General features: G+C 37.9%; 1 protein-coding gene across 3 annotated transcripts in view; it reads left to right on the forward strand.

Annotated features, from left to right (window-relative positions):
- Positions 1–56: 56 nt before the first annotated feature.
- The window catches only part of CEP120 (centrosomal protein 120), a 39,126-nt gene continuing 20,124 nt past the window's right edge, over positions 57–19,058 (forward strand). For 2 of the 3 annotated variants that reach the window (XM_026865547.1, XM_026865549.1), the window contains exons 1-12: positions 57–266; positions 1,686–1,842; positions 2,764–2,878; positions 3,637–3,778; positions 5,644–5,792; positions 6,944–7,141; positions 9,219–9,446; positions 9,705–9,912; positions 10,936–11,049; positions 12,207–12,384; positions 15,091–15,240; positions 18,455–18,637. In XM_026865547.1, the coding sequence (XP_026721348.1) occupies positions 215–266; positions 1,686–1,842; positions 2,764–2,878; positions 3,637–3,778; positions 5,644–5,792; positions 6,944–7,141; positions 9,219–9,446; positions 9,705–9,912; positions 10,936–11,049; positions 12,207–12,384; positions 15,091–15,240; positions 18,455–18,637 (1,874 nt within the window). In that variant the 5' untranslated portion in view covers positions 57–214. The remainder of the gene's footprint in view (positions 267–1,685; positions 1,843–2,763; positions 2,879–3,636; positions 3,779–5,643; positions 5,793–6,943; positions 7,142–9,218; positions 9,447–9,704; positions 9,913–10,935; positions 11,050–12,206; positions 12,385–15,090; positions 15,241–18,454; positions 18,638–19,058) is intronic. The other variant, XM_026865548.1, reaches the window with a different exon arrangement.

Raw genomic sequence — 19,058 nt, forward strand, 5'->3', positions numbered from 1 at the left:
GGCCACGGCGTCCCGCGCCGGAAGTGGGGCGCCGTGCGGCAGGTGGGGCCGCCGTTGCTAGGCGGAAGTGCGGCGGCAGGCGGCGGTTGGCGTTTAAAGGCTGCGAGGCGGTAAAAGGGCGGTGAGTGGCGGTAGGGCGCTTGATCTGCCTTTCGTCGTGCCTTCTCAACGGCCGCGATTCCCGGTCCCAGCAGCCCCCGGGCGGAGCGGAGAGATGGTCTCCAGGGTCGCCGATCGGCTGCTGATCGTCGTCTCCGTCCTGGAAGGTAAGTGGGGGGTGGTCGCTACCTCCGAACGTGTCTTCTCAGATGGAGTGAGCGGGGTAAGCCAAACTGTACTTAATGAACTGGCTACGTCAAGAAGCTACGGGCAGACGTCTCTTATTGTCGGGACAAACTGTTCTCAGTTTGATTCTGGAGGTATTTACCCAGAGTATTATTTAAACTGAATGATGAAAGTATTTATCTCTTGAAAATAATTCTCTCTTTTTGCACTGAAAATTTCGCCTAGCCTGTGTTGTTGTTTAAACCCCGTATCGCTGCTGCTCCCAGTGCATGCGGAGGGCCGTCTGCTGCCGTTCCCTCAAAGCCGAGCCGGTGCGTAGGCAAAGGCAGCCCTGCACCGCATCGTTCTCTTGCTCCGGCTGTGGATCGCGGCGTCGCTGGCCCGGCCCCACGGGCTGCGGAGGCGCCGTAATCGCTGCTGGGTCCTAGGGTCTCCAGCTTCACGCTTCAGGAAAGCTTTGGGCCAAAACGTTAGATGTTTTACGATGATTGGGATTGGGAAAGTGCCTACTTTTTTTTTTTTTTTTTAAGTAGTATTCTGGTGTTTCTATCCCGTATTAGCAGTCTGCAGCAAGCAGGTTTTTTTAGTGTTGAGAACTTGGCTAATCGTTCTTCATCTTGTATTTCTAGAGTTTATACACTTAATGAGGTGTTATTAGTGTGTATGAGATTTTAGCCTTTTCAGGTTTGGGGTTTTTTTTACTTTATTTTGGGTTGTTTGTTTTTTTGTTTTGCTTTTTTTTTTTTTTGGCTGAATGCCTTCTCTGTCATTTAAATTCTGTTATATCTCTGCCCGTTTATGTACTTTGTCAAAATAAGATCCTGTCCTATGACATGCATATAGCCCCTCCCCACATTGTGATATATGTAATTTTTAGAAGTGTTAGATTCATTTTGTCATTTTTTTAATAAGAATGTGGGATGATGCTGAACCCAGGACAAATTATGTACCGCTCTGGGCACTCTCCTAATCTAGTAGTGGTTTTTTTTCAGTAACAGTTAACTGGAAAAACAACTTTCAGTGCTTTCATTAGATAATGTTTTGCTGCTTTGATATGGAACGGTGATAAAATCTGCATTAGAGGCAAAACATTCAATCTGTGTCTCTCATCTGTTCCTGTGATCTATTCCCAATCATAGATTTTATAAAATTAAATCATGCCAGTTGCCTAGTTTCTTTTTCTTTTTTACATTATGTCTTCTGTTTGAGGATGCTTCATAAATAGTCTCATGTTATGTTCTTTCTTCTGCATAGTAGGAAGGCATTTTTTGTATGAAAAACATTGCTTTAGAGGACAGGAAAGATGATGTGGGAAATGTACTTTTATGTAATGGGTTTATGGCATAAATCTGAGCTCTCATTTTTTAATGATGGCACATCACAATTGCACTCTTTTACAGGGCGCTATTTTCCAAAACGACCCAAGCATGTGCTTATAGTTGAAGCAAAGTTTGATGGTGAACAGTTGGCTACTGATCCCGTAGAGCACACTGATCAGCCAGAATTTGCTACGGAATTAGCTTGGGAACTTGATAGGAAAGCACTTCATCAACACAGGTAACATTAGAAAGTTAAGTCTAATTTGGAGATAAAATTTCTTTTTTCTGTTTTTACAGCTACTGAAATATAATTTTTGTGTTTGTGTTAACATGGTCTGAATTTTTTTAGAAACTTTCTTTTACCTGTACATTGGTCTACTATGATGTTGCCACAGCAAACAAAAGTAGTATGTGGCAAGGTAAGTGATACTAAAAAAAAAATCTAAAGGCTATGTTTTTATGCTACTGAAAAAAACCCCAAGACCTTAAAGCAAATTAGCAATGCTTTAGTTCAAGCCTTGGATTCAAGCTTCCTTATGTATAGTGATACAGAATTAACTTAACTTCAAGCCTAAAAAGCCGACAAAAATGTAAAGTAGAAGGGCTGAGAAATTGATTATTTCCATAGCTGTCATTTGGTTTTGACTGACATATTATTACCTCTGCATTTTTGAAGACATTAAAAAGACCATATTATCATTGATGTTTGACAAGAGAAAACCACCTAAATGTACCTTGTGATAAACCTCTTGTCTATATTTCTAAGTATTGTTAGGTGCTTTGCACAAACATCTTGTGCGTAAGTCCTACATTTAAGGTACCATCACAAGTGAAATTCTGGTTTCACGTGAGGTGCAGTGATCAGTTCTTGTATGTGGATAGGATTAAATTTATTAGTCACTGATGTCTTTTTAATGGCACTTGAGGCTCTGTGAGACTCCCAACACAGTCCTTTTACAAAATTTGTCAACTTGTTCATTCTCTTACTTAAGTATAAATTTTCAGATGTTCAGTATAAACTCAGTTTCTGACCTACTAAAACTAGTTATGTAAGAGACAAATTTCATAACATTGGTATGCTAGAAACATGAATTATTTCTGTGAACTAGTTGGAGAGTTAACTTCTACATTCTGGATTTTGACTGATTTGCTCTTTCAGACTGCAGCGTACACCTATCAAACTCCAGTGTTTTGCACTGGATCCTGTATCTTCAACTAAAGAGAGTATAGGCTATGTTGTACTTGATTTAAGGGCTGTGCAGGAAAAGAAACAGGTATGTTATGGGGTATAAAGCTTTAAAAATTTGTTTGACATAGAACATGGTCAAATGAAAATACTTTTATAGCAGTCTTGCAGTTATGAATTTGAGAATTGGAACACCTGTAAGTGATACTTTTAAGCTATTCCATAATTGCCCGGAAAATTTTAACAAAGTAACTGATACTGAGCAATTTTATTGAGTGTCCATCATCAAATCAAGTCTTAAGTTTTTCTAATGGGCCTCTACAAAGATGTGTTAGGTGATCAGAAGTTCTAGCCCCTTAACAGCATAAGAGTAAACATATAATTGTTTATAAAAATGTAATTAATGAAAATTCTGTGTTGTGCTTGATGAAAACATAACTCTGATACAGGTCATAACAGGACCTTGGTGTCTTATTTTGACATCACACTTCTTAAGGGTTTGTGACCCTCATAACTTACTGTGTACTTTTCAGTTGCAAACTTGAAGATTTTCTTTTCTTATTAAAGATTTATGACATTTTTCTTGCTAACGTGTTAACTCTATAAATTGGTGGAAAAGAGTACGTTTAGCTGGTCTTCCAGGAGTCATTCTATAGAATCTTTTCATATAATAGCATACTCAAGATAAACCAAGTGTTTGGAAATAAAAAACAAGATATATTGCTGTACATGATTAATTAGAAATGCTAGAACAAGTCTATTTTTTCTGTAACAATATTATATTGTTTTCATTTTAAACGCATATTTCATTTTAAACGCTTTTGATTTTTGTTTTTAATTATGTAGGCAGCAAAATGGTATCCTCTGCTTAGTAACAAGTACACTAAATTTAAATCTGAAATACAAGTAGGTGTTGTGTTGGAGACTGATTCAAAAGCACTGGTTGATGATTATAAAGCAAAGGACCCACCCCTTAGACAAGGCAGAGGTAAGTAATAAGAATATCACTCACTTTGGATTAAAAATGTTCCTGTGACAGATGAATGTATCACTTGTATTAAGTCTCAATAGTATTTTAATTTCATAGCATTTCCAATACAAATACAGCTGAATAGTGTACCTTGTGGTAATAACTTTACAAGGATGATTTACTATGATAATCGTGTGACTTTTATTTGCTGGGTGGTCTGCTTCTCTCTTCTGATGGGTTTTTCATCTAATCTAAATCATACAGTACTCTATGTTCTATAAATTATTGGAGTAACATATACCTTAAATTAACTGTTGGGACTCATCCACTTCTGGATTCCCTTGTACATTCCTCTCAAAAGTGATGAGTAAAATGTGTCAAAAATCTAGTAGAACTCAAATATTAACACTAGTGTATGTCTCTTATATGTAGTGCTTTTTGGTAATTTAAAAAAAAATCTGGTAATTTTTTAAAATGCAATTTATTTTAAAAAAGGTAAAACAAACCCTTAGAAACTTCATTTAAAAAAAACTATAAAAGACTCCCAAAACAAACAGATTTACCTGCCCCCTCATCCCCTACCCCATAGCCCATCTACTTTACTTCTAAAAACTGAACCTCTTGTTACCACAAATTTTCTCCTATGTATTTTACAATATTTGATATTCATGCCCTGAAGGTAACTTTTTACTAACTCTAAATTCATCATCTGCTTATGATCTATTGCTGTGGTTTTGTGAAAGCAGAGTGGTCAGTGGCAGTGTTTTACAAGGTTTCTGGCCCAGACTTTGGCAACTTGACTGCACTGCAAGAGTCATTAAGACAATATTGGAAGTTCCAGTGTAATCACTTGGCTTACTCAATCCTTTCAGGTTCACAACAAAGCACAGGGAGTTATGCATACTGTGAAGTTTGCAAAGGAGTCAAGGCATTACATAAATGATTTGGTAATCTGCACTTCCCTTGTGATTTTTCTGCCTTCAGGCTCTCCTACTGCTCATGACACTAATCCCTTCTGTGTTCACCCAGCACTGGTTTCCACTTCATGCTTTCTGTTGAATAATTGATACAAACAAATTTGCTAGCTTTTCCCTTTAATCTGTCATCTCAAGATTAGTCAATACCATATTTAGGCAACGGAGGTTTAAGGTTAATGTTCCAAGCTTGGGTATGTCAAAACGAGACTATCTGGTTCTAGTCTGGTCAGATAGTTAAGGAGATGCTTTCCTTTTAGGATTCATACAGTTCGATTTTTTTGTTTTGTTTTGTTCTTCACTGACCTAAGGGGTCTGAAGTTTCCAGTGTTTGAAATGGAGCCTTTTGGTTCACAACTAAAAGTGCTGTGTGATAATTACTATTTGGTGTTACCTGAGGTGCTTTGAAATGTCTTTAATTACTGGCACTATAGAGTAGAAACCAGAATACAGTGTTTTATGCATTGAAGGCTTCAGATGAAAAATCTTTAAATGAAACATTCCAAAAGTCTGTGGAATGAGACATCATACTTCTTTCAACAACTGAACAAGTTGATATATGCAGTTACTCTCTAGCATTTCCTTTAATGAGTAAAATAAGCACCATGATAGACTCTAACATAATGAAATAAACTTCTAGTCACTGTAAAAGAAAATGTGCTAGCATTCTGCGTAGTGTTCAAAGTAACATCTGTACCCACTGAATAGAAGTTAATTTCAGAATTTTTTTGTAGTTATACCTAAATATAATTAGGGATTTTTTTATGTTGGTATGCTTTGGAACTGAGCATCAAGGCTTTATTTGTAATATTTCTGTCCACATTTACAATAATTAGAATTACAGTTATATACAAGATTCCTGCAGCAATTAATAAGATCACAAATTACTTACTTTTTCTTCTCTCTTAGCACCGGCCCTTCGTTCCGGACTAGACCCTAAAAGTATTGTACCAATCTTGAATGAAGAAGAGGGCTATCATCAAATTGGACCAGCAGAGTATTGCAGAGACTACTTTGTCTTGTCTGTAACCATTGCATTTGCTACACAGTTGGAACAGGTTTGTTTCCTTTCTATGTGTAGTTATTAAGAAGTACTATCCTATGTTTGTGTTTTTGCCCTCCAGTGCCTTATTTCTAGTTAGGATTTTTTTGTTGTCTTGGGAGTTTCTTTGAATACAGAGCCTTGTACCTTGTAATATACATAAATATGAATTTTAAAACTTTGTGTAGTGTTTACATATAAAATTACAGATGAAAGATGAGAATTTTTTTTGAGCAGTAGAATTGTATTTACTTTAAATTATGCACTTTTATGAAATGCATACATTTATATAACAAAATATAAAAAGTGTGTAATATGGATATCATCAGTCTTCAACGTGGTGCCCATGTGCTGAAATTCAAACAAGACAGAATATCTTTCAGATCTGTAAGATTATATGAAATGTTAGAGTTTATATGTTGCATAAGGGAAGGACTTATTAGCTTGAATGCAGTTCCATGCTAATCTGAGTTTAGACCTCAGCCTCTGTGTTTATGCTGTACTGTACCACACTGATACACTTTGTCTGGTCTGGACACATTGTTTGGTCTGCCTCAAGTTACTGTGAAAGTCACTACTCCAAGCCATTGTGATTTTTAACTGATCCATAACTCAGGGTTAAACTCTCCTAGTACTGTTACCTTTTTCAGAGAAAATAAATTTCCATGTCAGAATTATAGGGCCTTGTGAAGCAAATTTATAAGTGTTCACTTGGGTACCTTGTGCCTTTTTAAGTACTGAGCTCACAGCTGCAGTGGCTACAGGATCAAGTAACTGTTTCTGGCGGTTCCTGTCTTTTATTCAATCACATAAATTATTACGTAACTCAGTATCTAATCTGCAGAGTTTATTTACACTATAAATATTTTGTGGAGGCAGTGCATTATTGAATGTATGATGTCAGTTACCCTTCATGCCAGTAAAAGGTAATGCAAAATGGATCATTTTGCAAGTTATTGGTATGCTTGTAAGATTTATTTTTTTAAAATTCAGTTTGAGTGTTAATATAGAAGTTTTTATTTGATGTGTAGTACAAGCTAGGATTTAGGTCAGCTGCTCAGTAGTTTGAGATCATTGTAAGCTCTTTAATTTCTAAGCTAATTCTTAAGGATTACTGTAACTGTACATTAATGAAAGAGATATATTATTTTCTGAATCTTTTTTTAGTTAGTTCCTAGTACTATGAAGCTTCCTGAACGACAGCCTGAGTTTTTTTTCTATTACTCATTACTGGGAAATGATGTCACAAATGAACCTTTTACTGATTTAATTAATCCAAACTTTGAGCCAGAAAGAGCTTCAGTTCGAATACGTAGTACAGCTGATGTCCTTCAAGCTTATCTCCGTGCACAGTCAAAATTGCAGGTAAGGTGTTTCTTTTCAAATGTGAACAAAAATAAATAATGAAAATAAAAAATCAAACATGGCTAAGGCTGAAACTTGAAAGCATCTGTCTTTCCAGAACTAGGTTGTATTATAGTATTTTGGCTCAGATATAATTTGGTTCCCTTCCTGATAGAAGGGAAACCCTAACAGCAAGTTTCTCAGCTCAGATGGAGTGAAGTCTCTTTATGACAGTTGCTGCAATAAGATGGGTTACATGTCATGATAAAAGGTATTTCTGAAACATGATATTTCCAGTGAGATAATGTGGCATTCTCAAGAGCTCTGAGACCTGCTCTGCAATAAGACCACCTGAAACCCATAGTCCTGCTTTGTGCTGCCTATGATAAAATCACCACCACCAGCTGCTAAGGTCATTCTTGCTTGTGTTCTAAAATCACTGTCCTCAGCACTCTGTGAATAATAGGGGAGGTCTGGCTTTTTTACCTACTCCGTAGCCACATATTATTTTTAAATACACTACGGCCATATTTGGGCCGTTACAGGATATTGCTTATCTTTAGCTATGCCTTGAAATGGGGGACATGGTTTAGGGGTGCAGATTGAGTGTTAGGTTTATGGTTGGACTCCAGTAATCTTAAGGGTCTTTTCCAACCTAAAATGATTCTATGATTATAAATATTGGGTGCTATTGAATGTGTTTATGCTAATCTGTGTCTGGCTCAGACTTAATTCCCAAAAGAAGCAAGAGACTATTTGGTTGAGGGTAGGGTTTCTAATAACAAAGCTGGTAAATAAGACAGTGTTAATTATGCAGGCTCTTGGATCTGGACCCTTTTATATTTTGTTGAACTTGTACAGATCCTTCTAGCTTTGTTATCCAGGTTAGTTTAAGAATGTTTCTGTTTAAATCTTGCATTGTTTCAGATTTTTTTATCTCAACTTAAAATTATTTTCTAATGACAGTTCTTGAAGAAACTTGAAGTATTTGGAACTTCACCATAGTCTATGGTCTTGAAATAAAATACTTAATATAGCATATATATACACACATACAGAGAATTACAAGTGGTTTCATCATGTTAAAAATGACTTTTTGAACAAGAGTTGTGAAGTTAGATCCACATCATGATTTACAGTTTTCTTTCTCTGACTTCCTACTCAGCTTCTTAAAATTTAGGATATAGGATCAGAGCACTGTATTCCGATTCTTAATACTTATTTTTTTCTGAAAATGGGGACTTGAGTTATAAAAAGTGCTAGCTCTAGACTGGGGGTTGTATATGTGTGTGTATATATGTTGTGTGCGATTGTATTTGTATATATGTGTATATATGTGTGTATGTACGTACATATACACACCTAAGTGTATATTGCCAGCTGACACCTTTTAGCATTACAGTATATATTAAGTGTAATAAATATTAAGGATCAGAATACAGTGTTCTGATCTGCTAAAACAAAACTGAAGTGACACTTGTTTGGGAAAGAGTAAGTTGGTATGTAAGTTTCAAAGAGTAACTTTGAGGAAGATAGATTACCTTAGAGTGTTGTTTTATTTAAGATCCATCTTCCCTTCACAGCTTAATATTTATGTGTGTAAGGAAGAAAGAGTTAAGTTTTGAGAAAGGAATAATATTTCTTACCAGGAATTAAGAATGCAGTTCCCAAATTCCAAATATCCTTACTATCTAAGCAGTGTCTAAATATATGCATGAAGGCTGAGCTTTCAAGTAACTTTTTTCTTTAACTTAGTCATGCATTTCATATGCCTATACATTAAGAGGAAGAATCTGTGATGTGTTTAGAAGCTGCAGACCATTGAATTTGTCCTCCAGAAGGTATGATGTGACAGGTACTCAGAAGGGCAGTGCAGTCTTCTGCTACTATGCTAGCACTGGACAAATCCTGCCTACTTAATACTGAAATTTCATAGCTTCTGTTCTATTGCTCAAAACCTTTCTCAGTATACACAGACTAGACTAGGGACAATGATTTTAATTTGTTGTGTTTATGCTACCTTCAGTAGAGGGTGAACAGACAGTTCAAGTGGAAATGCACATGCCAGTTATTTTCTAGCACTTTTGTATGTATACAGATTCATCTTTGCTGTGGGGACCAGTCTCTTGGAAGTGCTGAAATACCTTTGTCTGGACTGCTGAAGAAAGGAAATGCGGAGATTGATAAATACCCTGTGACAATAGAGGGAGCATTTGTCCTTGTTCCACCAAATAGAGCTAAACAGAAACTGCCACAGTTGCCTTCAAATATGGCTCCTACTGTTGGGGTATCTGTAGTTCTGCAAAGCGAGAGCTTGAGTGTCCAGGTAGAGCTTTCTTGTTTATGGTTGATTTAGACACTTGCATGGTTTCATGTTTAAAAAAAAAAAAAAGGTATTCCTAAATCATAATTGACAGTTCCATATGTGAAAGAAAACCTGAAAGAATAAGTTGCTTTCTATGAATAATCCTTTAATTGCATCTTTTTTCTATGTCAGAAAAATAATCTCAAACTTAAAATGTTATAGACAGAGTTTTTCAAGGCGAGCCATGATCAATTAAAAAATCTGTATCATTTCATTCAGCCTTTGATTCCCTTAAATGCTTCAACTGAGCCTAAACAGCCACAGGAGAAAGTTCTTTCACATGTTAGTGGAAGAACAGAGGGCCTGCAGCAGAGATACGAGAGTGTCCTGTCTCAAGCTGACCAGTTTTCTTCGACAGAAGATGAAGCAACAGAAAGTGAAGTGGAAAGTCTAAAGGTTGAAAAAGGGACAAAAATAAAGAAAAAGGGTGTGTACCATATAATTTTTTCCTTACTTTAAGTGTGGTCTTGGATCATGTGCTACTCATTTGTGATGATAAATTTCAGGCACTTGGGATTTATGTAAAACAAATAACAGTAGGAGAATGAATGTTGTAATTTATACATGGAGGTTGTTGAAAACACATGGAAGGGCCAGATGGCGGATTTGGTGTGCAGATTACAAGTGATGTGGATGGTCATCAGCTTGAAAAATAATACCAGAAATGTTTGGAATCCCCTGAATTTGAGAGTGGGAATATACGGTACAGTACCTATGAAGAAACTGACTTGCTCAATGAGAAGATGGAGTGGTTTAATGTTGACATTTATTAAATAAAAGGTCAGGGCATATGTAGGATTTTTAAGATTGCTAAAGAATTTACTGTGTGGATAGCAAATTGTGGAAATAAATATTCAAACTGTACAGATCCCTGGACAAAACCAAGCAACTGGTTTTTGTTTGTTTGTTTTTACATTATCCTTTTGTAGGGACTTGATAGTTCACATAGCCTTCTAAGACTTCCCTTGTTTTGTTTTTGATTTGAGGACTGATTGGGGAGAATTCAAAGAGGAACAGAGATGAGAGAGGAAGAAACAGTATTATAATAGAGTAAAGCTCAGAAGAAAGAATGTTAGTTTGCTAAACATTACTGAACATGTGTCTTTATGATTTATGAATAAAGCCAAATGATTATTTTTCTAATGATACTTGTATTACTGTTCTTTTGGGACTGGTCCTAAAGACACCCAGTTCTGCAGAGGAGTATCTGTGTCCTAGAACATGCTCTCAAGATTTGTCTGCTAATTCAGCCAAATTTTGTCCTAGTCCTAACTGATCTTATCTATATCTAAGCAAGTGTTGGAATGTATCAAGAAAATTTACTGTGAACTAGGCAGAACATGCAGTTAAGAAATCAAGGATTGTGGTTTTTTTATTAATAGTAATAATAAATTTATAAAACTCTGTGTTGGTAAGATGTAAAACATGTAATTTCACACTTATCTTTCAGGGGTAACAGCTGAGTCTTGCCAGGAGATTAACAATCAGTATACTGAAGAGCTTCCAGATTTCAAGTCACAGAGCAGAGCAAAGTCACCTCTATTGTCAGATCTGCGAAATTCCAGTAATGCAAAATTCATCGAATTTAGTACATTGAATGAAATTTTAATATAGTAGCAGCTTAAATGAATTTTAACAGTAGGCTGTGGCAGTCTTAAACTTTTATTCAGACATTTCATTGCACCGAGCAGTCTAGTGACGTTTTAGCTGAATCACTGAAAACTATTTCCTTCCTATGTTGCACTAATTAGCTCATGGTGAAATAGTACTGAATTTTTCTTTTTTGTATTATTGTTAATGCAAATAAAACACTCGAAGCCAAGCAGGAAAAAATGCTAGGAATGATGTATTTCTTCAAAAAAATAGATAAATGGAAATATTTTAGGTAATTATAAAGAAAGAGGGTCAAAACAACTACTACTTAAATACAATTGAGTGTTTGACAGTTTCTTTGCCTCTCTGCTTTACTATCTTTACATTTTTTTGAGGATACATTTTGGAGACCCTGTCTGTAGAACTTGTAGTTTGACCCTTTCATTCTTTGAGGGTAGTATTGGGTCCCAGTGCAAATACTTGAGAAGCCTGGATGTATTTAGACAGACACTCACTGCAGCTTCTGCTTCCTAAATTATAAAATGGATGTCACAGTAGGTGGGTTCTGATCAAAGAACATAAGCAGATGTGCTTTTACAGACCTAGCTAGAGCATTTTAGTTTCTTTAATAGTTAATCTTCTGCTTCAGACCAGTACTTGATGCTGCCTTACATGAGCACTGTAACTGACCTGATGCTCTGTCTTTTTCAGTCCCAATCTAAAAAGATTAGTTAATTCAAAGCAAACTTAAGTTACTATGAAAGGTGGGGATTTTTTTTGTAAGCCCACCTCTTATGCGTGCCTATCAAGTTGGCTAGGAACAGTTATCTAAACTGTTGAAACTGAAGTCTTACAGCATTCTTCTTGGTTCTTAGTCTAAACTTTTCTTCAATGAGTTACTTACATAACTTATAAGATTTATAAAACAATGGAAAAAATTAGAGTCTTTTAAGATTTCAAGTATATTGGGTTTTGGTGCTTTTCCTGTGGCAGCAGTAACAGAGTGGCTAATTTTCATAGCATTAGCTTATATTACAAGGAATTGAAATCTCTTGGGGAAGCAAGCTCTCTATACTTGCATTTAACAAATTATTAAAAATGTGCACAAATTCTCTTCTGTGTTTTCAGCTGGTAGTGGTCCAGGAGCTGCATCTCATCCTAATCCTGTGGGTGCATCCAGTTCTTCTGAGCCTGTGTCAGCACAGAAAATTGTCATTCCAGCAGCCTCTCATCATTTTTGCTTTTCAATAGACTTACGAAGTATACATGGTCTGGAAGTTGGTTTTCCAATAAACTGCATTTTAAGGTACAATTTTTTTTGTTGATCTTACTCTTTGCAGTAACAGTTACCTTGCGTTGCAATACAAAGCCTTCATAATATGAATGATTGCTGGCAGTATGCCACCTGATGCCTTTTATATAGCTGATTTTCAGTAGTGAAATACTTGAGAATGTTCATGTGGCTCATCACTAAACTTCTGAGTGTTAAAGATAGTATGTAACACATCACCTGTGCTGTGATGTGTATTAAAACTCACGAGTATTTGAGCTCAGACAATACAGATACTCATTCAGTCTGTAGAGGAAAAGGAGGGTTAATTGTCTTTTTACTTTCTACCTGCCTTTCAGCTGATCAAAGGAGTGATTTCTGTAGCTTTCCATGTCTTCATCAAGAACTCCTTATAGTGTTTTACTAAGAGACAGATCATCTGGTTTCTGTGTGACAATGAATCTAAAGGAAGCATGTTCTAGAACCAATGTAGTAAATGCATTATTATTCTGAGAGGTAGTATCAGGGTTTATTGATAGTTATTACATGCAAGAAGCAAGGATTAGTAGGGAGAAGTAGTACCTTTTGTCATTAATTTGTGGAGTTATAATAAAGACAAGCTCTTCGGATACATGAGTTTTGTGTCTGAAGCAAAAGTAGAGAACTACCAGTGCTAATCTAGAACAATTGCTTAGAGATTAGTTTGTTGTCAACATGAATGTATAGGAGAACTTGTGGAGAATAAGCAGATGTTAGTACATGAATGTGAAGTTGGAGAAATAAGAACTAAAAAGTGCAGTACCAATTAAAAGGATGTTGAAACCTCTATCTGTATGCAGGTTAGGTTCTGGTTGGTTTTGTAACATTTCTAGTGATGAGTGAAACTTGTATCAACTTGGTCTTTTTGTTCTAGGTTTTTCTTAGAATTTAGGATCAAGAGTTTGTAGATACAGGGATGATTTTATTGTTTGAAAAAATTATAAATTCCTACTTATGGAATACTAGTTACTGATGGCATATGTGAATTCTGTGGTTTATAGACATTTTTACAGTTGGCCTTCTAGTTTCCATTAGGGCCCTTTCGGTGCACATGATGAAGCATATTACTGAAGAGTGATTTGTTCTGAGAGGGCTGAATATTTGTGGCTGTGGAGGTGCACCTGCATTTGCTTGGCATTTGTTGCTCTAACAGTTTGGTATGATACAGTTTTAAACTGATCCACAGGAAGTATATACATGTTAATGATTCTTAGAGCTTAAGCTTTGTTTGAACTACGGTGAAAAGGGGTTGACGTGTAGAGCTGGAATATTTTGAAACACAACCAATATTAGATTGCATCATTTAATAGTGATATATTCTATACAGAAAACTAAATAGTATGGGGCAAACAAAAATACAATGGGTGGAAATTCATCACATAAAATTTTTTTCACACATTCCAAAACCTAATTTTACAGAATCTAGGTTGGAAAAGACCTTCAAGATCATCCAGTCCAACCATTAACCTAACATTGACAGTTCCCAACTACACCATATACCTCAGCGCTATGTCAACCCGACTCTTAAACACCTCCAGGGATGGGGATTCCACCAACTCCCTGGGCAGTCCATTTCAACACCTAACAACCCATTCTGGAAAGAAATGCTTCCTAATATCTAGTCTAAACCTTCCCTGTCACAGCTTGAGGCCATTACCTCTTGTCCTGTCACTTATTACTTGGTTAAAGAGGCTCATCCCCAGCGCTCTGCACCCTTCTTTCAGGTAGCTGTAGAGAGTGATGAGGTCTCCCCTCAGCCTTCTCTCCTCCAGACTGAACAACCCCAGTTCCCTCAGCTGCTCCCCCTAAGACAGTTTGTTCCAGAACAGTGACAACAAATAAGTTCTGCTGTTTCCATGCACTTCAGTTTTTACAGTCAGAAATGTATGTATAACAAGAAACTAAAGAGGAGAAGCATTCAAACAGATAAAAGTTAAGAAAAGTTGCAGGGAGAAAAATAGCCTTTCACGGTATATTTGAAGCATTATTTAATTGAGATCTAAAGCTCTTTAAACAGTTCTGCATGAACAGTTGAAGTATGGAATTTTACAAGGGACAACGTTGGATGCAGCATTTATTTTATTAGTAACTTAGCTGACAGCTGACATAATCATTTTGACCTAAGCAGAGTTGAAGAGTTTCTTTGCCCTCACTTTGTAGTTAATCATACACTGAATCATGACAGTAGAGTAGTTTCAGGCCAAATCGTAAATCATATTGGTAAAATGATTTCACTTTAGGTGAACTAAACTGTAGGAATTGAAGTCTAAATGCTTGAAATGTGACTGAAATTTTCAAATGCTTCTGACACCCTGTTATTGTGGTGTCAGTTATTGTGTGTTAGACCAGTCTTAGCTGTAAATTCAGTTATAAATGGTCTCAAGTAGTAATCTGCTTCTGAATATAATAATTTATTCTATGCTCACTTTGTGTAATAATTTCAGAATTTTAATAAAATATTAATTTGTATGCCTGCGAACATAGAGGTTATTACAGCTTTTTTGTCAAGAGCAAATATGAATGAAGCTGGATGAGGGCTGAAATAAGTGAAAACACAAATATTTGAAAACTAAATTCTAATGTTGGACCTACTTGTGAAAGCTTTGCTAAGTCTAATACACATCATGCCTCAGTAAAAGATGTATAAGGTATAAAAAAAGTATGTCTTATGTAATTACTTGACTATTTTGGGGGTTTTTTTAGGTACTCGTATCCATTTTTTGGCAGTGCAGCACCCATTATGACAAGCCCGCCTATCGAAGTCAGAAAGAACATGGAAGTGTTTCTCCCGCAGTCCTACTGTGCATTTGACTTTGCAACTGTACCTCATCAGCTTCAAGATACATTTTTAAGGTGATAATTTGCATTCTTTTTTTCTTAATTACACTTTTCTAACTTTTGTTGTAAATGAAGTTGCAAGTTCAGACTTTTTCACAGAATCATCTAGGTTGAAAAAGTCCTTGAAGATCATCTAGTCCAAGTGTTAACATAACACTGATCATTCTCAACTACACCATATCATTCAGCGCTATGTTGACCTGATTCTTAAACACCTCCAGGGATGAGGACTCCACCACCTCCCTGGGCAGCCCATTCCAACACCTAACAACCCCTTCTGGAAAGAAATACTTCCTAATATCCAGTCTAAACGTTCCCTGGTGCAACTTGAGGCCATTCCCTCTTGTCCTATCGCTTGTTACTTGGTTAGAGACACATCCCCAGCTCTCTGCAACCTCCTTTCAGGTAGCTGTAGAGGGCGATGAGGTCTCCCCTCAGCCTCCTCTTCTCCAGACTAAACACCCCCAGTTCCCTCAGCCGCTCCTCGTACGACCTGTGCTCCAGACCCTGCACCAGCTTCGTTGCCCTTCTCTGGACATGCTCGAGTCATTCAATGTCCTTTTTGGAGTGAGGGCCCCAAAACTGAACACAGGAATCGAGGTGTGGCCTCAGCAGTGCCGAGTACAGGGGTCAGATCCGTTCCCTGTCCCTCCTGGCCACGCTATTGCTGACACAAGCCAGGATGCCATTGGCCTTCTTGGCCCCCTGGGCACACTGCTGGCTCCTGTTCAGCCGGCTGTCAGTCAACACCCCCAGGTCCCTCTCTGACTGGCAGCTCTCCAGCCACTCCTGCCCAAGCCTGTAGAGCTGCTGGGGGTTGTTGTGGCCCAAAGGCAGCCCCCTGCATTTGGCCTTATGGAAACTCCTGCAGTTGGCCTCAGCCCATGGCTCCATCCTGTCCAGGTCTCTCTGCAGAGCCTCCCTACCCTCGAGCAGATCAACACTCCCACCCAACTCGGGGTCATCTGCAAACTGACTGAGGGTGCACTCGATCCCCTCGTCTAGATCATCAATAAAGATGTTAAACAGGAGTGGCCCCAAAACCGAGCCCTGGGGGACACCACTTGTGACCAGCCCCCAACTGAATTTAACTCCATTCACAACTTTTTGGGCCAGGCCATCCAGACAGTTTTTAACCCAGCAAAGCGTGTGCTCATCCAAGCCGTGAGCAGCCATTATTGCCAGGCGAATGCTGTGGGAAAACGGTGTCAGATGCCTTACTGAAGTCAAGGTAGACAACATCCACAGCCTTTCCTTCATCCAATAAGCAGGTCACCCTGTTGTAGAAGGAGATCAGGTTTGTCAGGCAGGACCTGCCTTTCATAAACCCATGCTGACTGGGCCTGAGCATCTGGTTGTCCCACATGTGTTGTGTGATGGTACTCAGGATGAGCTGCTCCATCAGCTTCCTGGGTACCAAAGTCAAGCTGACAGGCCTGTAATTTCCTGGATCTTCCTTCTGAGCCTTCTTATATTTGGACATCACACTGGCCAATTTCCAATCTGTCAGGACCTCCCCAGTCAACCGCTTGGTGAGCACGCCAGCCAGGTCCTTCAGCACCCTCAGGTATATCCCATCTGGTCCCATAGACTTGTATGTGTCAATGTGATGCAGCAGGTCACTGACTATTTCCTCCTGGATAGTGGGGGGGGTCATTCTCCCAGTCTCTGTCTTCTGGCTGAGGAGGCTGGATTCCTTCAGTATGACTAATCTTGTTATTAAAGACTGAGGCAAAATAGACATTAAGCATGTCAGCCTTTCCCTCATCTCTTGTTACCAAATTTCCTCTTGCATCTAACAGGGGATGGAGACTCTCCTTGGTCTTTCTTTTGCTGTTGACATACTTACAGAAACATTTCTTGTTGTCCTTGACTGCTAAAGCCAGATAAATTTCTAGCTGGGCTTTAGCCCTCCTGATTTCTACCTTGCATATCCTCACAGCGTCTTTGTAATCACTGTGTGTGTCTAGCCTCTTCTTCCAAAGGCTGTAAACTCTCCTTTCCTCTCTGAGTTGCAGCCAAAGCTCCCTGTTTAGCCAGGGTGGTCTTCTCTGGTGCTGGCTTCTGTTAAAGCACCTGGGGGCCACCTGCTCCCAAGCCGTTAAGACTTTCTTCCTAAAGAGTGTCTAGTATTCCTGGACCCCTATGCCCTTCAGGATCATCTCCCAAGGGATTCTGTCAAGCAGGTGCCTAAACAAGTCACAGTCAGCCCTTTGGAAGTCGAGGATGTCAGTTCTACTTCCCCTTCTCCTGGCCTCTCTCAAAATAGAGAACTCTATTATTTTGTGATTGCTGTGCCCTAGTTGGCCTCCAACCTCCACATCATCCACCAGTCCTTCTCTGTTCACAAAGAGGAGATCCAGCAGGGCACCTCCTCTGGTCAGTTCACTCACCAGCTGTGTCAGGAAGTTAACCTACCACACATTCCAGGATCTACACATCTTTATTTTAGATTATCAGTTTCAGAAATTAGTAAAGAATTCAAGTGCTAATGTCCATGAATATTTAATACACTGCTCTTCCATTTTCTCTGTTACTTTCATTTATAGTGAGGGACTCTAAAATTCTTGGGTTTATGTCTTGAGTATGTATGCAGGGATCATTGTTTACAGAAATGTGCTGTTCCTGTAAGTTATTAAAATAAAGGTTGATAGCATAGCTTTAACAAAGCATTACTTTAAAATGAAATAGATAAGGGTTTTGTTTTTCTTTTTAATACCTGATGACTATCTGATGTCTTGAAAATATATCAGGTACCTAGGAAGCTCAACTACCAAGTTGAGCGCTGTGGTACAATTTTCCGAGTAGTCCCACCAGCTTTCAGTTACAGATTAAGTTGTGGAATAAAGAAACATCAAAATATTTTGAAAGAAGTGCAGTATTCTGTAAGTGGCAGTGACTAAAATTTATTTGTAAATATTTATAAACAAAGATCGTCTGGGTCTGTTAAGATTATTCAGTTAATCACTTTCCCTGCAGTATTGTTCTTTCTAATAACTGGAGAAAGAAATGAGAATCTGACCAAAGTGAGTAAGTGATAGAGAAGATAGCAGTCAGATAGTCTCATACCTCTGTGAGAGGCAGTAAACCAATGTCATTTTTTGACAATTGTGACTATCACTGATTTGGCAAGTTACTTGAAGAATATAACATCCTTTTCCCAAATGAATTTGAATGCTTTTTCTTTTTTGTGTTCATGCCTGACACTAAAATCACTTCTTTGTTTCAGATTACCTCTGTTGGTTGAACTGTGGCACAAGGATAAAACAGCTAAAGACCTACTTCTAGGAGTGGCCAGACTTCAGCTTTCGAATGTTTTGGCTTCAGAAAAAATTCGGTTCTTGGGTGGTAATGGTGAACAATGCTGGCGTCAGACTTGTAATGAAACAGTCAGTGTCACAGCAGCACAAGGGTAAAACTATTAAAAAAAAAATGCAAAAACCAACCCACTTTGTAGCATGTTTTGAAGAATTGTTTGTTTAGTATTTCCCTGAAAAAGGGCAAGCTCTTTCTGTTTAACTTTTCAAATTGGTAAACAGGCTGCTGAGTATTGCAATATGGCAGTGGGAATAGGCATCCAAGAGATTAAAAGTTAGATTACCACAAGTATGTTGTGCAACCCCACACCACTACCACAGTCATTGTAATAAGCTGTTATATAATCATGATCTTGGGTAAGCTTCACAGACAAATTAAAGAAATAAGTAATTGGCAAAAATGTTACTGAGGCACTCTCTGAAGTTTCTTAACAGTTACAAAAAGCTGCTGATACTCTGGAAAATGGATAAGACTGACCGTAGTATGGTTTTAGATGCAATTCACTTCAGTGGAGG

Source organism: Athene cunicularia (genome assembly GCF_003259725.1).
Source record: "Athene cunicularia isolate RWA chromosome Z unlocalized genomic scaffold, athCun1 chrZ_part1, whole genome shotgun sequence".
In the NCBI taxonomy this organism is placed as follows: Eukaryota; Metazoa; Chordata; class Aves; order Strigiformes; family Strigidae; genus Athene; species Athene cunicularia.